The sequence below is a fragment of the Aulonocara stuartgranti genome (genome assembly GCF_965226115.1).
Source record: "Aulonocara stuartgranti genome assembly, chromosome: 15".
NCBI classification, from domain to species: Eukaryota; Metazoa; Chordata; class Actinopteri; order Cichliformes; family Cichlidae; genus Aulonocara; species Aulonocara stuartgranti.
The window spans coordinates 12,792,569-12,812,388 of NC_138951.1; the positions used below are offsets into that span (position 1 = coordinate 12,792,569).

Genomic DNA, 19,820 nt, shown 5'->3' on the forward strand with positions numbered 1-19,820 from the left:
GTGCTCTCCTTCTTTCTAATTGAATGGTTTGGAACTTTCTGAAATTTATACCATTCAAGGTTTATGATACTTCTACACTAGCTTTGTTTTTCTGAACTGGAAGCTATCTCCATGTTTTGTTTTGACTGTCTATTGTCTGTGCATTGCACCCTCACATTTTATGATTGCAGCATGCTAGCCAAGTTATCATCATTATAAAAAAACACTCCATCTCCACTTTTCGGTCTTTGTGATGGCATCAGCCACACATAGATAAAACAAGTAAATTTATTCACTTATTAGTTTGGTGTGCAGTTTCTTCATTAATATAATTCATTAACCATTTTAACGTAACACTGATATTATGAAGTGCGAGCATAAAACATTGTATGGTTTTTCTAAAAATATTTTCTTTTATATTAATTATGTTTCTCTTTCTTTGAGTTACCGGGTTTGGGGTGGTGGGTGTTTACTGTCTGAGCAAAAGGTGACTGAGGAGGACTTCTGCCTGCTCAGCAGGACCAACCATGTGTTAATCAGAAACAGGGGTGTTTTAGATTTACTTATGTTATTCTGTGCTTAGTTAGTATTAGTGTTTGCTTTCGTTTCTCCCTACTGTGTCTAAATGGTTTGGCCAAACCACTATAAAAGCTAACCTCTTGTGTCTTTGTAATTGGGTTAGTTTGTGAGTTGTGTCCACTTTGTTGTTTTAAGTTTCTGGAAATTACTTTTTGTAGAGTTATATTTAGTTGATCTCTTTTGTGTGCCCGCTAATTATATTTTTGAATTTTGTCTTTTTGAACTTTTTTTTGAGGGTTAAAATAAAGAAAACCCATTTTGAAGATATTTTTTTCCTGTGTCCTCTATGACTTGGCTGCTTGGTCCCTCACAGTCTTGCTCTAAACCCACATTTATTCTCTGGGTTTTCTGTCCCACATCTCCCATTTGCTGTTACATTTATAACTGTGTTGTCAGTGTGTGTCTGCTTGCTGGAGAAGGTCTCTTAATCTATGTTTTATGTGTACACTTCTAATTTTTCTATTTATATATATATAATAATGTGTGTGTCTGTTAGGTATACATGTTATAGCAGGTTTGTCAGTAAACGCTATGTTTAAATGTGGTTTATAAATACATTTTACTCGATAAGAATGTGACAAAGTTATTTGCTTGCTCTAGTTTGATCTAACCACCTCTTCCCCCTGATTTATTTCTGTTTGCTCCTTTGAGATTGGAAACAGAATTGTATGCTGTCATTGCAGATATAACTTTTAAATCACTGATTTTCCTATGTAACATAAAAAAACAACAGCACTAAAGATTTCCTCGTATTTGCAGCTTTATTAAGGTCAACATACCTTATATCCTTTATTTTCTGCTGACCCTCTGAGAAGAGCCGTAATCAAATTTATCTAGAATTACTTACTTAATCTTCAAAGTCCATCAATGGAGTTGCCAAAATCTTCATTATTACATTGTTATTACAGCAGAGCAATGTAACAACATACCACTCAATAACTATAGCAACTTTTGTTTTTGTCCGTCTTTTTTTTTGGTTCCTCCGTTTAGGTGTGGTCACATCCGCTCATCTTCCCTCATCTCTTCCTATTCCTAGCATCCTCTTCTGTCACACCAACCTCTCTGCATATCTTCCTTCACTACATCCATGAACCTCCTCTGTGTTCTTCCTCTTTTCCTCCTCTCTGGCAGCTCCATCTTCAAAATCCTTTGTCCAACATATCCACTACGCCTCCTGTGGCCTCCAAACCATCTGCACCCTCCTTTATCTCCAAAGCACTCCACCTGAGCTATCCCTCTGACATACTAATGTCTAATCTTGCCCATTCTGGTCACTCCCAATTAGCATCAGTGCCACAGTCTCCAGACCATACACCATAACATCTCAGTACCATCTTGTAAATCTTCCTTTTTACGCTTGCTGCTATCCTTCTATTCAAGAGTGAGTTTCCCAAATGGTGTGGATGAGTTGACGCTTTCCAACTGATCCTTCTGAGTAGTTCAATGACCTGGTAAGGAGCAGTGGTGAAAGCCAGGCTTAAATAGTGCGCTTGATTGTAGATGAGTGACAGGTGTGTCTGTCCGAGGTCTCCAAAGGCCACGCCCACGAATGAAAGCAACTGTTAATCAACTTTCATGCCCACAACACTCACACAGACACGGGTGAGAAAGATGGAGCAGGTAGGACAGCAACTTGGACGACCATGACATTGTTCTCTGTTAAACATAAAAACCTGGTCACATTTATTATTGTATCCCCATCATCATCATCGTCAGGTTTAGTGGTGCTAATAGATCTGCTTCTATTAGCCTAGATTTTTTGGGGGGTCAACAACACAAAAAGTCATTTAACAGAAAATATGAGATAATTGTGTACGATGCAAACTCAAGCACGTCTGCTTTTTTCCATTATAACTCCTTCATTTAAACTCGGCTCAGATCAGTCCCTTTCAAAGACACAGAATAAGCCTGCCTTGATCTGCATCAATTGTCATCCCGGGGCTCTGGGGCTCTTCGTCGGCCAGTGCGCGGGCGAAGTCAGGGCTAATCCCTGGAAAAGGGGAAAATCACGGGAGAGGAGAAAAGCAACAAAAACCAAGTCAAGCGTGTAAAATGAAAGCGAAATCTCTATTATCACTCCCCGCAATTCCCAGCAAAGTGGTGAAAATCAGGGTTAGTTTGTGATTCGAGTCAGACGCGAAGGAAAGAATATAGGGGTCCCTGCGGGTTGGGAGACTCACACGACGAAAAGGGCAATATTCTGGAGAAAGGGGCAAGAAGAAAGCCCCTCTCCCATCCCGACATAACCATTAAATGCAGTCTGACTTTATGTTGTATAGAGAAGGGGGGACAAGAAAGGAGGCACAGTTCTCCGATGAAAGAATGAGGTTTTTGGCGGATTAGGGACGGCCCGAGGGATGAAGAATAACTTCTGCATAACTTTACAGCTATTTTCTCTCCCCACGCCAAGAGCCAAGTTTAAGGCTGAACTGGTTTGAGTTAACCCCTTTGAGATTGTCCAGTTTCCCAAGATCATATCACACTCAGCTAACAGGGCAGTAATCTGCACCAGCATTCAAATTAATTTTTTTGGCCTCTCAGCCTACAGCTGTCACTATGAAGTGACTGAGAAGCCTGTTTTCATTGTATTCCCCTTCTTGATTGTTTTATACGGCATTTGAAATCTTCCATGAAGTTAATAAAATGTAAGCTTATGCTAAACATTTCGTACTAGTAACAGTTTCCCAGTAACAACACTTTTGATTTAAGGAAATGATTTTTGACAAAGTCTGAAGATGGAAACTGAGTTTTTATATACAAATCATGTCTAAATGCACACAAGCTGCATAGTTTAATACTTGAAGTTTACTCACTTAAACTGAGCTTTCTGTACTTTTTAAATACTTGATGGAACAGATCGGCACCAGCCAATAACTTCAGTTATTTTGTGTTCAGCCCGTGCATTATGGTTTCAGGTGTTTGCATGGCCAATTATAATATAAAGGCTTAGCAAACAATTAGGAAACGACATGACAAAGCATCAGTAATAGTTTTTGACCTCACTCAGGTTTGTCATTCAAATGTAAATTAAATCTGCTGTTTGTCTCATGACACAAAATGTTAAAAATACATGAGTGCATTCAACACAGAATTAAGTCATGCTTAAGGTGGCACACAGTCTGAATAAAAAGCTCTTCTATCTACCCATCTTAAGGTTGTTGGACTTCTTTTTTTGAGTAAATGAGTTAGCATATTTTTAAAGTGAAGCTAATTTATTATATTTACTGAGTAGAGGGGCCCCAAGCACAAGGGATTATCTATCCAGCTGTACATAAAGGGGTTGAAATTTATTCCACTTGATCTGCCACAACAGCATGTCCCAGTAGTAACAGGGGTAAGTTAATGCATAATGACTACTGCTGAATACTTACTGGTAACTGTTCTTTAGCAAATTAATAGTTACAGTGGTGTGAAAGAGTATTTGCCCCCTTCCTGATTTCTTTTTTTTTGTATATTTGTCACACTTAAATGGTTTAGGTCATCAAATAAAGGTTAATATTCGACAAAGATAACACAAGTAAACAGAAAATGCAGTTTCTAAATGAAGGTGCTTATTATTAAGTGGAAAATAATTCAAACCTGCATGGCCCTGTGTGAAAAAGCGCATGGTCCCTTGTTATAACATAAATTCACTGTGGTGTATCACATCTTTGGAAAGCTGAGTTCAATTTCTCTAGCCACACCCAGGCCTGATTACTGCCACACTGTTCTCAGTCATAAAATCACTTAAATAGGGCCTGCCTGACAAAGTGGAGTAGACCAAAAGATCCTCAAAAACCAGATGTCATGCTGACATCCAAGGAAATTCAGGGAGAAATAAGAAACGGAGTAACTGTGATCTCGAAAAGGTTATAAAGCATTTTCTAAAGAGGTGGGATTCCAGCAAACCACAGTGAGAGTCATTATCCACAAATGAAAACATGGAACAGTGGTGAATCCTCCCAGGACTGGCCGGTTGACCAAAATTGCCCTAAGAGCACAGCGACGACTCATCCAAGAGATCGCAAAAAACCCAGAGAATAATATTCAAAGAACTGAAGGCTTCACTTGCCTCAGTTAAGGTCAGTGTTCATGCCTTCACTGCGCACGAGTGGCAGAGTTCCAAGATGAACACCACTGCTGAGCAAAATGAACATGAAGTCTCATCTCGGTTTTGCCAGAAAACATCTTGAACATCATGATCTCTAAGACTTTTCGGAAGATACTCTGTGGACTGACAAGACAAAAGTTGAACTTTTTGGAAGGTGTGTGTCCTGTTACATTTGGCGTAAAAGTAATTTCATCATTTCAGAAAAGGAACACTGTACCAACAGTAAATATGGTGGTGGTAGTGTGATGGTCTGGGGCTGTGTTATTGCCTCAGGACCTGGAAGACTTGGTGCGGTAAATTGAACCATGAATTCTGCAGTCTACTAAAGCATCCTGAAGAAGAATATCCAGCCATCTGCTTATGACTTCAAGTTGAAGCACACTCAGGTTCTGCAGCAGGACAATGATCCAAAACACACCAGCATGTCCACCTCTGAATGGCTTAAAATAAAATGAAGACTTTGGAGTCCTGACCTGAATCCAATGCAGATGCTGCGGCATGACCTTAAAAAGGGGTTTCATGATTGAAAACCCTCCAATGTGGCTGAATTATAACAATTCTGCAAAGATGAGTGGGCCAAAATTCCTCAGCATATGCTGTAAAAGATTCATTGCCAGTTATCGCAATTGATTTATTGCAGTTGTTGCAGCTAAGGGTGGCCCAACCAGTTAGTATTTTTAAGGGGCAATTACCTTTGTCTCATATTTACATTTTTTTAATCAAATCTTTAAGTGTGACAAACATACAAAAAAAAGAAAAAAAAAGAAAGAAATCAGGAAGGTGGCAAATACTCTTTCACACCACTATATATGCATCTAGTTACAGCCCCCTTTAAAAATGTGTGGTGGGCTCTTCTCAAGTTGTTAAGACAATCAAGATTTTTTTCTTTCTTCAGTAATTTGACGTATCATATAGAAATATACAGATACTTGTACACAAAATAGCTCCGTGTCTTACTGGAAAAATAGAACCATCACAAAGCAGCATCACTGGAAATTTTAACGTATCTGTCATCAAATGACTAATGAAGCAGCCAGAACATTTTCACGTTAGGATGACACACACACACACACACACACACACACACACACACACACTGTCTGCTTCCTCTCTCATTCTCTCTGTCACTCTGTGCGTCTCCCTGACGATCTCCTCTTTTTCCTCCTTTCAGCATCACTTGCCATTACCTCTTTCAGTTGCACTTGTTCACAGTATAGAGCTCAGAGAGAAAAAAGCATACTATCTAGGATGTGTCCACTTAGAAAAAGGAATAAACACATTTTTTCTTTATGTTAAAAATAAATGCAAGTAAAGCAGAAATATTACCTGGATACTAACACTCAGTCTGTGGTTGTGACATGCAGGAAGCCTCATTTTAATGAAAGCAGAATGAACATTACTTACTCAGTTATTATATTTATATACATTATAAGGTTTTGATTAGATTAAATATATGTCTATGATTTGCCAATATATGGTTTTAACATTTCAAGGGTTTTTTTCCTTTCTTTTTTTGTCTTTTTGGTAAGCTCCTAATGTGCATGGGCCCCTGGTACCCAGAATGTCCATTGGATAGTCACATGTACTCTATATGTGTTTATACATAACATATATTGAAAGTCTATATATAGATATAAGATATGGGTTTATATCTCACTGTTTGGTCATAGCTTCTTGTTGACTATACTGCTCTCCAGCAAGGAGCTTCTTTAGACTGAGTCTTGCTATCCCTCCCGAGGGGCTCTCATCATTCTCATCGCCATCTAATTTATGGACCTAATTAGTAATTTTTGTCCACTCGGTTGCTCTATTACATGCTAATGAAGGCATTTCTTCCCCCATCTGACAGTAACGGTCATCTGAAACAGTGATGATATGCCTGTTTTACTTGGTAGGCCACTCTGTTGATTAGCATCCAAAGAAAAGACATCCAAGCTTGGAGACTAATGTGACTAATGTGACCAATGTGACAAGAACACCTATAGCTCATTCATTTTAGAGCGTTTTAGTGACCAACAACAATAAAGATATGATGAATATATACATTTTTTTAAGTTATTTGTGAGGAAAAAATGCTAAAAGATGAGGTCTACAAATAAGCAGGATCAGAGTTTAAGTTGTAATCACTTCTTTCTGAGAGCTGCACTAGAAAATAATAAAGGAATGGGGAACATCTGAACAATTAGGTGAACTCCGGTCAGGAGAAGAAGAGTTAATGAGCTGCCGGTGCCATGTGCAGTTAGAGGAGCATCAGGGGCCAGAATCCATATTTATCAGCGGAGTTGTGCGCAGGCATTAGAATAGGCCGCTAATGCCGCTTGCATTCTCTCCCCCCTTATTTTCATTAGGCTCTGATGACTGCGGAATTGATGCGGCCTGCAAGTTATCAAGAGCCACTAATTTCACATTAACGACCATTGACTGCGCTTGCTTGATTCGAGGGGGTTTTTGACAATTATCACAATCAGGACTGGAGCCCAGATCGTTTACCTTGACTCCGTGATTATTTGCCTCGCGCCAAGCGCACATTGCAAAATTGTATGATGTCAAAAACCCCGTAAATAATGAGGAGACCATGAGGACGGGCTATCTCTTTCCAGCAGGGACGCTCACTCACACCTCCCCATTACTCAAAGCGTCGAGAGCAACCCAGGTTAGAGTGCAGTGGAAATGCCAGCTCTTTTCATTTTGCGAAAAAAACAAAACAAAACTGTAATGGTGTCCATGATGTATGGGGAAGTTGACTTAAAGAATTCCAGTGTACAGTCATGGGATAAACCAGATCACTTTTCCAGTAAACCTTGCTTCTAAGTAAGTGGACCCACTTATTTCAAAGCGGGTCCCTTTAATTCTTAATCTATTTGTAGATTTACAAAAAAAGTTTATACTCAATAACAGATGTAAGAACTCTGTGATAGGCAATTTGCTAGACCCTTGAGCCTCATTGTACCAAAGCAAACACAGTATCTCACATTCCCACTAAACACAATTTAAAATATATGCTTACTTACTGCCCTGTAACTAATTTTATGAAAAAAAATTAATGCATAGATGATGTCAATAGGTTCATGGGCACTTTTCAGAAATGATAGGGAACAAGGTCAGGGAGTACAAGTAACATTTTTACAGTTTTCAAAAGCCTTTCAGAAAAGGTGTCTATTTTAACCATTGGAGGGCAAAATTACCCAGTACATATTTACAGAGGTACAATACAGTTCAGAAAAAAAAATATATATATATAGTGGATGAAAAAAATTAGGCTTTCTTTCATAAAAAAATGGCTTGAAAATGTCATGGAAGTCTTGTAAAATGCCTACTTTACCTTAAAGATGCAAATACGAGCATCTTATATGACGTAGAGGAGGGGCCCCATTGAGAAGTCATTTAGATTAAGCCCCTCCTATCTCCAGGGCCCCTGAAGACAGTCCTGTCCTACATTACAACTCATTATGTGCTGACTGCATGCAGTATGCACCTCTGAGGATACATCTTGTAATAAACTAACCATTTTCTTCTACAATGATTGTTGTTATTTTATACGCACTTAAAGTCTTTTTAAATCAGGAATTTACTAATGAAACTAGTTCAGATATAACTTTTCCTTGCTTTAAGTTCGACTTGAAAACATTTGCATACACTTCTAGGGGTTTACTGAAAGCTTACCGCAAGCAGACAAGAAGTGAGCATGCGTGAAATGACAGCCTCGTGGAAGAACTGAGCTTTAAGAAGATATGTAACTTCAGTATTATATATAGGGTATAGGTCTAAAAAAACCCAGACTGCAGCATAGCATCAAACGGTATGTACAGTACTCTTGTGTGCTCTGAAGTACTGTACATCCCACAGACTGCGACGTGCTCTCGCGAGATTTCACAGTCACATGATTAACGAGGAAGTCATAGGATCTTCAGAGTGAAAGCCAGCCAGAGATAAATCAGCTGTGTTTTTCAGCCATGTTGCCGTATAATCTCTACTTGTTTTTTGTTTTCGTAGCGATAGATGTTCCCTCTCTCAAGTGTGGAGACGTGGTACATCTTAGCGCCTCAGAGTCAGCGGACAAACTGGAAGCAGTCCCGTCTTTAAGCACCGCTGCGGTCAGTTCTCCCGTGCTCGCCGTGGACACTGGTTTCTCGTTCAGTCTGCTGTCTTCCTTCCCAGAGGACCTGGAGGTCAGCGACTACTGCAGCGACCTGCTCCACATATTCGGTCAGCGGTATGTGGCCTATGTGAACTGCTTGGTGCCCGCTGCTCGACCCGTCAAAGTATGCCAGAGCTGTTACTCTACTTATGGCAGCGTCGTGGAAATCTACAAAAACATCTCGTCAGATCAGGTATGGGCTAAAGCCATTTTCTGTGTTTTTCTTTGCTATGGAAAAATGTCTCCAGTGTTTGTGTGAAGACAGGCCTCCTCACGCGCATCTGTCGTCAGACACCAGTCTTGTGATGTGATGAGTGTTTGCTGGTGACACATTTGAGGAAACAAGCTTAATCCTCGCAACATCTTTTGCTGACCTGTTGAGATGGAATGGAAACACACATGCAGTACCTGTGCAGGCAGAAGGTAACTCGTGAGGTCCTTTTCAAATGCCCCTGTCTCCTCAGATGGGTCCTGGGAATGTGACCTGCAGGGACAGCCTTCTGCGCAGTGATCGGCTGATGCTGGTTTACCAGCTGTACAGCAATCTGGAAAGTCTGTGGGAAGACTCCAACTGTGCCCGTAAGTCTTCTTCAGAAGTATAAAACACAGGATCTCTGCATTTCTGTGAACTTCTAACGCACACAGAGGATTACATCTGGCCTAAAAGTGTGTTTGCTTTGTGGATGCTTTAGTGAAAGTAAACAGCAGATATGTAGAGCTGAGAATCATGTGATTTTCTTTTTAGTTTTTAGAGCCATGTTTGGTTGTGACTACATGATATAATCAGATATAATCAGACAGTTATTTGGGTTGCTTACAAAATATAGTTGCGAGGCTACTTGTAGATCCTCTAAGTAGTGTGACACACATTTTGTGTATTTCTGCTGACGTCAGTTTGTGATCTTGGTGATCACTTTTAGAGCTCTGCATGAATAAATGCCTGCTTACATTACCAAACTCTTACACCCATTTATAACGTGCAGTGTTCTGACAAATACCAGTCTGAAAACTAAAGGAAACTGCACTAACATTACACTTGTGATCTGTGGACTCTTAAAGAAACTTTTCAAGAGCAGCTCAAGACTTATTTGTATAGACACACTAGTGGATATTATTGCTGTGTTTTAATAGTTGTATTTATTTGTTGAGTGTTGTTATGAAGCACTTTGTAATCCTTATCTAGAAAGATGCTAAATAAATACAACTTACTTACTTGCATGGTAGACTTTAACATTAATTTCTTCTACTGGCTCAATGCAAAGGCATGTTAGCTCATCCAAGGATCTGACCAATGAACATTCTCAGTGGAACTGGTAGTTATTTCCTCTATTAAAACTTCATGGAAAACGTATCATAAATTCTGCGTTATGACAACCTTAAGTATCTTCAAAAGACAATTCAACACCAAAGCACCAAAATATATTTAACTGAAAAAATTAAATCAGAAAGTCTTGCTTTGTGTTAAATTGTGCAGGCAACAATGAGTGGAGAAAAACAAGACACTCTACCTTTAGCTGAAGTCTGCACACAAAGTCTGCACACGAGTTCCTGTATTTGGTTTGGCACGGCACCTTAGCCATCAGCTATGAAGTGTTTCCTCTTTCCTTTTCTAAAAAGACACTTAAACAAACTTAAACAACTTCAGCAAAAACAAAAGAAAAGCAGCAAGTCTCTACAAACAAGATGCAGGTACTGTTGGATTAATATATTTATTTATTGTTTTGTCTGAATCGTGTTTTTCTGACATTTTGCGTCAGACGTTGACTGCAAACTAACAAAAACTTGGTTCCAAGTGGAGGAAAATAGCTGATGTTACTATAATGCATCTAATGTTTCTGTTTCTATTCCCTGATTTGCAGAATGTGTCACTGGAGACTTGGAGAGCCTGACCAATGACACACTGTACTTCATGTCTACTCTCAATCAAACTCTCACCTGCTTTGAGAAGTATCAACAGGTATTTAGTGAACTGGGCGACGATGTCTGTCTGTCTCCACTGAGTTCATGTTCTGACGTTAGACTGTTGCACTTTTCTTTAGGGGAACCACACAGAGCTGTGCAAAAACTGCAAGAGCGCCTATGGGACACTGAATGTGCTGTACAGCCAAATGGAAAAAAACAGTACTCTGTGTATTGACATAGAGGATGCGGTATGTATGCTGGGAACGGAGATAAGCAGACCTTTTCAAAATGGGAAAAGAGAAAGCTGCACCCTCTAGAGGAATCTGTAGACATCAATAGAGTGTTAGCCCAAAAACTCTCACTTCACCTTTAGCTGGTGACAAAATGAAAGTGTTACCAAGAACTTTTTTGTGTCACTTCCCAAAAGTCTTACCAAACGATATGTTACATGTCAATGTTGAAGATTCATTTTCGACTTTGGACGCAGAGCCCTAAATTAGTTTTTGTTTCAGAAGCTTTCAACCTAATTTTTGGCAGATGAACGCGGATGAATGGCATACAGAACTGGAAACCTAAGAGGGTTGAATTCATAGTAATGTTGTTCTGTTGCTGTAGTCAGCTGAATATTGTTATTGCCCTGTTTCAGATGAATATGACCCGCAGACTGTGGAGTAAGAATTTCAATTGTTCCTTCCCCCGGGAAGAGAATGTGCCCGTCATCGCTGTGTCCAGCTTCATGCTCTTTCTGCCCATCATCTTCTACTTGAGCAGCTTCCTTCACTCTGAACAAAAGAAACGCAAGCTCATACACCGTGAGTAACCAGCTTAATTCGCCCATTGTCAAACACAGAGATTTTTTTAGGGAGGGCTTGGGGTCTTTGTAGAGGGGAAAGACTTCACTATCTCTGATACTGGGGGTTTGGCTCTAGATCATACACAATGTTTGAGGATTTCTTTTTTTTGTGTGGAAGGGCGGATTCTGGTAGCCTTGAAGTGTTTAAGGGAATTTCTCAAGACTCAAACATATTTAAGGCAGTGGCTGTGGGATGGATCTGTAGAAGAAGAATAACATAAAAACAAAGGGGTAAATTTAAAAGATGATGAGATGCAAGAATTATCCTGTGCTCAATAATAGCAGCTTGCTTAAGTTAGATTGATAAATAAGTAAAATTGCCTTTATCTTTTTTTATTATTTTAATTAAATAATCATAGATATCGCAGATTCTTGATATGAAACAATTGGTTTTTATTCCAGACTCATGCGCAATAAAAACAAGAGAAACAGATAAAACACAATGAATAAAATAAAGTAAAAGTAAAACCAAAAAAACTTTCCCACAGAGAAACCAGTCTCTTCACAGCAGATACTGGTAAGGTGGAAACATTAAGCCCCCACTGATCTCATTCTTAGAAGTACTGATATAGATTAGGTTTCATTTAATGCAGATTTAAATGAACAGACTCTTGCAGCTACAAAAACTTAATTTTATGCAACACCGCCTTGGTCTCTTAAGTAATAATCTCAGTCTCTCATTGCCTTATAAGCAACATGAAGTTTGTATAAACTTGCTTTCTTGTAGTTTGTCCACACGTCTGCACATAGAGCGAAGTTTGCAGAGTGTTTCACTCCTAAACCTGAAGAGTAGGATGCATTTAAATACATCATTAGTTATTACCTATAAATATTTTCGTCATCTGTCATTTGAGTTGTAATAAAAATTTAAATTCAATTTAAATTTATGAAATCTCACATTTTTGTCCTCCTTGGAGACTTTGTACCTCACATGTTCCACACCATGAGCTGCTTGAGACCACCACTAATAGGACTAAAGACCACACAATCATCTGCATACATAATAGAGTTCACTACTATAAATCATGCACCCAGTTTTACAGGCTTGCAACTTCTTCAAAAGCTCATCAGCATGAAGATTAAAATAAGTGGGGGAGGTGACAAAATTCCTCACTCTTGACTTTCCTAACTCCAAACGAGGTTTGTGTAGATCACAGGATCAGTAGTTGGTTCTCTAGCCGGTAACTGAAGATTGCCTGATCATCGGGTTGAATAGGAAAGTGTCGTTCCAGTCATCCTCAGATTGTTGGATCTACTCCACATTTTATAATACTGACTCATCTACATCACAATTGCCTCCTGTCATTAACGAACCTAAGCCACTAATCTTAAATCAAAGCATTTTTTGTGTTTAATACCGTTTCCTAATACTCAGAATTAAATCTCTGCAGTGTGAAATTATTTTAGTGCTTGGGTAACATTTTTGCAAATTATGTCCTTAACAGTTGACCTGTTAGACACTATATTACAATTTTTTTTTTTATCAGTGCTGTTTGTGTGCATGGCATTGTCTCTCAAACACAGCTCCTGCTCCATGACAAGTTTTGAACCTGAGATCTTTGGTGAACACTTGTATAAACAAACCTAATAGGGAAAAGTGAAAAAAGCTGACCATTTCTGGGATATACTGTGAACAAGATTCATCACAGTCAGGCTTTCTTTCTTTTAGCTTGCTTGACAAAATCTAAAACCACCAGGTAGAGATAACAGGTATAACAATGCTGGTTATAAACTTTCTCTGCTTCAGGCTTTATGCACACTCACAAAAAAGAAGCATTTCATGGATCACATGATTCTTTTTCCACCTACTTGTATCAGAGGGTGGTAAAATGGTGATTAAAAATTTCTAAATGTAAAATATGAGTGAAATGTAACACCACTGCAAATAATATGAGGCTAATGCTACATAAAGTAGTGAATCTTAGGATTTATCACAACGAGCTGTAAAATAAACATTTTAATTCATGTTAGTTAGTTTGCTGTTCTTGTACTGCTGTTCTTTTTGAACTGAATACGCCTCCCTAATCGAATGCATGTAAAAATTGCTTTAGTTTGAGGGCATATAAACATGAAATTAATTGTATTCATTGATCAGATATTTTTGGTGTGTTTCCTGTGTTCTAGTAGCTGCAGTTTCAGTAGTGTAAACAGCAGATTAGAACCATGTGTCACAACATTTATAGATTAGTATTATTTTTTTTGTATCACCAAATTAATATGTGAACATTTGTGTTAAAATGCAACATACAGTTTGTGCTTTATTTGGTGGTTTTAGTGGTTTCAGTCAGGTCGGATTAAAAACCTGCTCATATAAATATCACCATATTCCTCTTGCAGAGAATCTACCTTTGCACTTCAAACAGCAATAGTAACAAAAAGAATAATTTAAAACGTGATGCTTCCAGCTGATTTTAAACTGAAATTTGGAGCTAACCCGCTCCTGACCAGGATATAGGCTCAGCAAAAGTTACCATGGTGATTTAGCCAGTGTAAAAGAGCCAATTTAACTGACACAGAAAACTCTTATTTTAAGATCAACATAGCTCGCTCTCACTTCCTAGTACACCCCTGTCTACTTCTGTGACAATGACCGATGCACAAATATTGTAAGCGACTTCCATGAATAGCAGTTGCAGCACAGCTTAGAGCTGAAGTAGCCAGTGCTTCTGATTCTTTCTGCAAAGTAATGTCCGTTTTCTCTTCACAGCCAGGAGAGCCAAATCAAACACGAGTCTGATGAACATTCAGGACAAACTGAGCTGAAGAGGCTGCGCCTGCCTGGAATGGAGTATTGATTTTTGGGAGTAACTTTATCATCTCACTGCCTTGTGCCTGAAATTTGACCAAATCTGAAGAACTTAAGTGCAGCCTGCTCCACTGTTTTCAACAGGCTGTGATATCAAACAGTATTAAGAGGACTTGTTCAGATCTTTCAATTGCAATATTTTTTTTTTATTGCACTAAAAGGACTTTGGAAAGGTGATAGCTTTTATATCTTTCTAGTTAATTTTGTTGGGATACCTGGAGAAAAATCCACAGTTACACCACATTTACATTCTGCTTTATTTTGTAAACTTTAACATTAGGGATTTCCATAAAACAGAAATAAGTAAATCATGTAAGTCTTTGAACTTGTAATCACGTGGTCGCTCGTGTTGCACAGTACGCTCTTAATCCACAGGCAGCACTGGCCTCTCCTTCCTTTTTAACTCGTTAACAATCTTCAGGTTGTTCACCGTATCCTGCTGTCACGGGAGTGAGTGGTTGAATGCAATACGAGTGTGTGCGCGTGTCTGTGTGTGCGCGCGCCTGCATGCGCTCTATTTATGGATTGAGAAATGGGTTTTCTGTCTCTAATGTATGTCCAGAAGAGAGATACAAAAAAGAAGCACTTGATGTCCATTACTGGTGATGTATCTGCTGTAAGAAGAAGAGGGGTGCACATCAGCGGGAGGGGGAGTAAATAAAGACATAACACACATAATGGAAGAGCACTCCACAGGACCACACTGTGATGTTACCTGTTTTCTAGTTGGTGTTTTTTCTTTTTCTTTTTTTTTTCGTGGTTGCATAAAGCTTTTAATGCGCTTTGTTGTCATTTTTCCACTGATGTTTAACTTAATTTGTTAACAGGTTTCTGACTGCTCATGAAAGCGGGTTGATGAAGTTGCTGTGAAGTAATGTACACCTTAATTTTGAATGCAAGAGCTCAAATAAAGAAATTCCCATCACAGACACAGCACAGGTGGTTGTATAGCAATTTAACTACAAATCCTTAGGTATCAATGGCTGTTTAGTTTCATTTAAAGTTTTTTAATCAGGTATTTAAATGCATTTACAGTTTTCCATCATGTGTGCATTTCATTAACTTTTTTTTTTTCTTCTCATTGACTACTTTTATTTTTGCTGCATGTGTACTTTCATTGGCACTGTGACACAAGTTACATTACGCCTAATGAGTACAATGTCATGCTGTTGTTCGAGCAGTTTCTTTACACAGCAGTGGCCCTTGTTCTCAGGTTACGTGGCCTTGTGTTTCTTGCAACGCAGCTTTTCCCTCCGTCATTAGCAGCTAATCTAAACGTGGGATAAGGATACTTGGCCGAATAATCGCAGCAACACATCCGTTAAACTCCTTTGGCTTTTTGGTATTATGGAGTGGAGCCACTGCTGGCTATCAGTGGCTCAAGAGCATTATGGAGATTCTGAGTCATGTGGTCCGGTTGCGGCCAGCGGAGCAGCTAAAAAGCACGGGGAGGGCGGTATGGGTTTTGTCATTCGTGCCCCGGAGTTTAAGAATGACAGCTTTGACTGCCGTTAAGCCTCGTAGCTTTTCGGAGGCGTACTGAGGCTGAAAGTCAAGAAATGGGCCGGAGGTTGCCACGTGAAGGAGAAGACCGATGGAAAAGCTGAACTTGTTGTGAAGTTTAGCTGAAAGATCTTGTGCTTACTACTGAAAGTGGAGAAATGCAAAACAATCTCCACTTAGAAGAAGTTAATAGCCAGCTGCAGTTTGGATGCAAATGCTGGAGAATGTGGAGAACGCCACCAGATACCTCCTAATATTTTTGGAGTGTTACTATCATAGATGTCTCCAAAGGAAGTGCATTAAACCATGGCCCTACATAACCTTTAACTGTAACTTTAATAATTCTGTTCTCCGTTACGTTAAAATATATGCAATATGTATGCACCAAGCACTATGATAAAAGTACATTTCACACCCAAAGCGAGGTTTAGAGGAGTAATACTAACCTATCCAGCAATTACATTTTTTACACTTTTAAATATTCAAATATGATAATATAAGTTTCACTTGTTCAAATGTCATCTTTATTAACATATTAATAGATTTAGATTTTTGAATTTAAAAAAAAAAAAACTATACATACGCATATAATTTTTTATAAATATTATACTTTAGAAAAAATATTTGGTATGCTCATGTTTAAATTTTGAATTTTAAAAACTTATTTACCAAATTGTCTTTGGTTCACAATAGTCATAAATCAATTCATAAAAAATAACTGATAATAATCAACACACATTTATAAAAATAAATACATAAAACTTACATAATCAACAACATATTAGTGTACTAAGCATAGTTTAAATGAAGTCTGCAGATAAGTGTACCTGTAAACTTTAGTGCTTAAGTAAATGTACTGAATTCCCACCACATCCCAATCCTACATTTTATCTTGGATTATAAAATTACTTGCAATCACTGTGTCACTGTAAATAAGGCTGACAAACAAATGGCTTTCAACACTGGAAATGGAAAGTAAGTGTGCAACAATAATAAAGATCAATATAACTACAATGAATAAGTAATAACTACTTGCATTACTTCACATTTACACCTTGGCTCTGCATGCTGAATTGGATTAGGATCAAAGCAGATCTACCATGAGGCACTAGGTGTTATGAAGTGCCCTGCTCAGTGCCTGTATTTCGAGAAGGAGCCATACCAGGGTTTAAAAAAAAATCTACTGCCTTATTTTGCTGGCTCTGCATCTCAACAACATTGTGTTTTTTTTTCAATGCATGAGTGTTAACAAGCTGAATTTCCTCATCTTTGGTGCCCCGCACTTCACCTTGAGAGACAGAAGTGGTTTAGGTTAGCAGTTTGCTTTGGAGTCTTTATTGTTACTTTGTAAAAGATGGAAGGTTTTTTTTTCACTCATTCACTCTCTTGTTGAGCTGACTGCAGTACAGAAAAAAAATCCAGAATTATTCTCAGAGTAATTATGGTCTAATGCCATGCAAAATTATTGTTCACCTAATCCACTCACAAAGGGCTTTGATTTTAAAAATGACTGTGAGAATAATTCTATTGTAAACGTGATGGTTTATGAGGAGGAAATTAAAATGATTTTGTGAAATGACTCATATTCTGATTTTGACTGCTTGGTCCAGTTCTTTTCTGGATTAAAGTCCAAAAAACGAACTGAGGTATGAAAAACTTACATTAATGCCAGCAGTGACTTTACACAGAAATAAACAATTGTGCATTATAAGAAGTTGTATGTTTTTATGGTTTATCTTTTTTTTTTAATTAATTTTTTTTTTTTTTTTTTCCAACAGTCCTAAATGTAAACAGTCATTAGCATTGTTCAAGGAATATCTAATCAACCTGTAATCACTGTTATTTCAGAGTAAAACCATAGAGGTGTGATCTTATAGCTGTGTAATGGAAACCATGAATTTTTATTCTGAAATAGAGTTAAAATTTTTAAATAACTGTAACATTTTATAAATTTTGCTAATATCAACATGTTCACAATAATCTGATACCATAAAGTGACTGACTTTTTTTAATGGACTCTCATTATTACTGTATTTCTTTATCTTGCGTTTTTAGCTTGAATCGACAAGTGTTGATGCGTAAAAATTATGACATAAAGCTAAAAAAAAAAGCCAAATTAGCTAAAGAGCAAGATAGTAAGTAGCATTTATTACACAAACTATAATACAATAAACATGTAACATGTTAAAAGAAATTGCACTTGTTTACCTGCAGTAGCCCCGTTACCTCCCTGCGTGCCTTCTTTTGTGTTTCCCACTGCTCTCCCGTCTTTTAATGTTCAAAGACTGAAATTGTGCAGTTAAAGAAGTAGAGACAAAAGATTTGTTGGGGGAAAATTACTGGGCACTTGTTTGCAGTGCATGCTGCACACATGGCAAAAACATACTTCCTTTTGCACAAGTTACCTTGAGACAAGGACAGTACATTTCATGTTTCAACAGTAAGGGGATGCTCTTCATGTTGTTTGTGAATCTGGCCTTCTGTTTTCATTCATTAAATCTCATTTTTGTCCAATTTTTTTGACTAGTTTGCTGTTCTTTGACAAGGTCATGGCCTTTCTGGAGCTAAGCATTGTTGTATTTCTTTTTTTTTTCTAATTTTTTTGCTGTATTCTACAATCATCCTCCTCTCTTTTGTATTCTGTCCCATGCTGCAGTACAGTGAATGTCTCCATCGTTATGGCAATATTAAGAAACTCTTAGTTAGGACTTAAAATGTTATGCAACCCCCACCACACCAACACTCTAAGCTGTCAGTTAGTTAACTGGCTGAAGGTCAGGCTTAGATTATGCCCCTGGGTAATGAATATGACGCTTTGTTGAACAAGAAGTAAACATATGCCCCTGGGGGTAGGAATTAACGGACACACACACACACACACACTCTCTCTCTCTCTCTTTTACCAAGCATATGTAGAGTGAATGGGGCTTATTATACACCTGCAAGTGGGGTCAAAGTCTGTCAATCCCTAGCTTATGGTATTATGATAGATTTTAGAATCACTCTCTAATGGCAGTCATTCAGTTTGTAATCTCAGCAGCTTGATGCAAAAGCACTCAACGTTCCAGCTAAGGGTCTGTTGAAAATAAGGCCTTCTCCTCATTCATTCCTCACTTCCCTCTTTCCCAAAGGTCTTATGACAAGTCAGCTGTTAGTGACATCACAGACGCAGGATCATATGTCAGAAACCTTTGCTGCCTGACTTATATCCCTTGCAACCATGGCCACTTGAGGCCAAAAGAGCGGCGAGAGGCCCCGGGGGGTGGAGGCAGGGGCACTCTTCAGAGCAAGAACATCTGACCCGTGTGTGAGTTTGTTTGTGTGGGCAACCAGACTGTGCGCATCTTGTCATCAGCTTGAGAAGACATCTATCATGTGCATGTGTGCATGTGTGTGTGAATTAAAAGTCCAGGTTCTGTGTATGTGAGTATCTGGGTTATGGTGATCGGGGGGCATGACAATTAGTGAGCATGGCCCTTGTGAAAAAATATTCAGAAATACTTGTTTGTGGAATTTCAAGTCAAGTTTTGATCACAAGGTAGTAGCGCCACCTAAAGTCAGCTTTGCAAATTACACTAAAGTTCATTATGTGATAATATTTAAATTCTTCTTCTTCTTTTTTTTTTAGAAAATAAATTAATCCTAAAAAAATTAAGACACCACTTAATACACACACAAAAACCTTGCTAGGTCTCATGTTGATTACAAATTTCACTTTTACAATTGTCTGCTCGTTGTGTCTCTAGCACTGTTCTGATGAGCATGTGCCACGACTGCACAGTTTTTTGACTGCCTGTAACGCTTCACTGGGGAAAATAATCTCATGTCATAATCCGTTTTATGAACCTACAATGAAACTTGGAAGATTATGATGTTACATTTCTTAGAAATGACCCTGTTAGGGAGAGATCATTGCTAATATCTGCACACTGTCCTATAGTATGGAAGTTCTCATCCCCAAAATGATCTG

At 38.4% G+C, this 19,820-nt stretch overlaps 1 protein-coding gene across 1 annotated transcript; it reads left to right on the forward strand.

Annotated features, from left to right (window-relative positions):
- The first annotated feature begins 8,499 nt into the window (after positions 1-8,499).
- On the forward strand, positions 8,500-15,281 carry ostm1 (osteoclastogenesis associated transmembrane protein 1). Its single transcript, XM_082505227.1, has 6 exons — positions 8,500-8,979; positions 9,251-9,365; positions 10,646-10,743; positions 10,826-10,936; positions 11,335-11,500; positions 14,249-15,281. Exons 1-6 carry the CDS (start codon positions 8,602-8,604, stop codon positions 14,302-14,304), a joined length of 924 nt encoding a protein of 307 aa, XP_082361353.1. The 5' UTR covers positions 8,500-8,601; the 3' UTR covers positions 14,305-15,281.
- Positions 15,282-19,820: the final 4,539 nt, after the last annotated feature.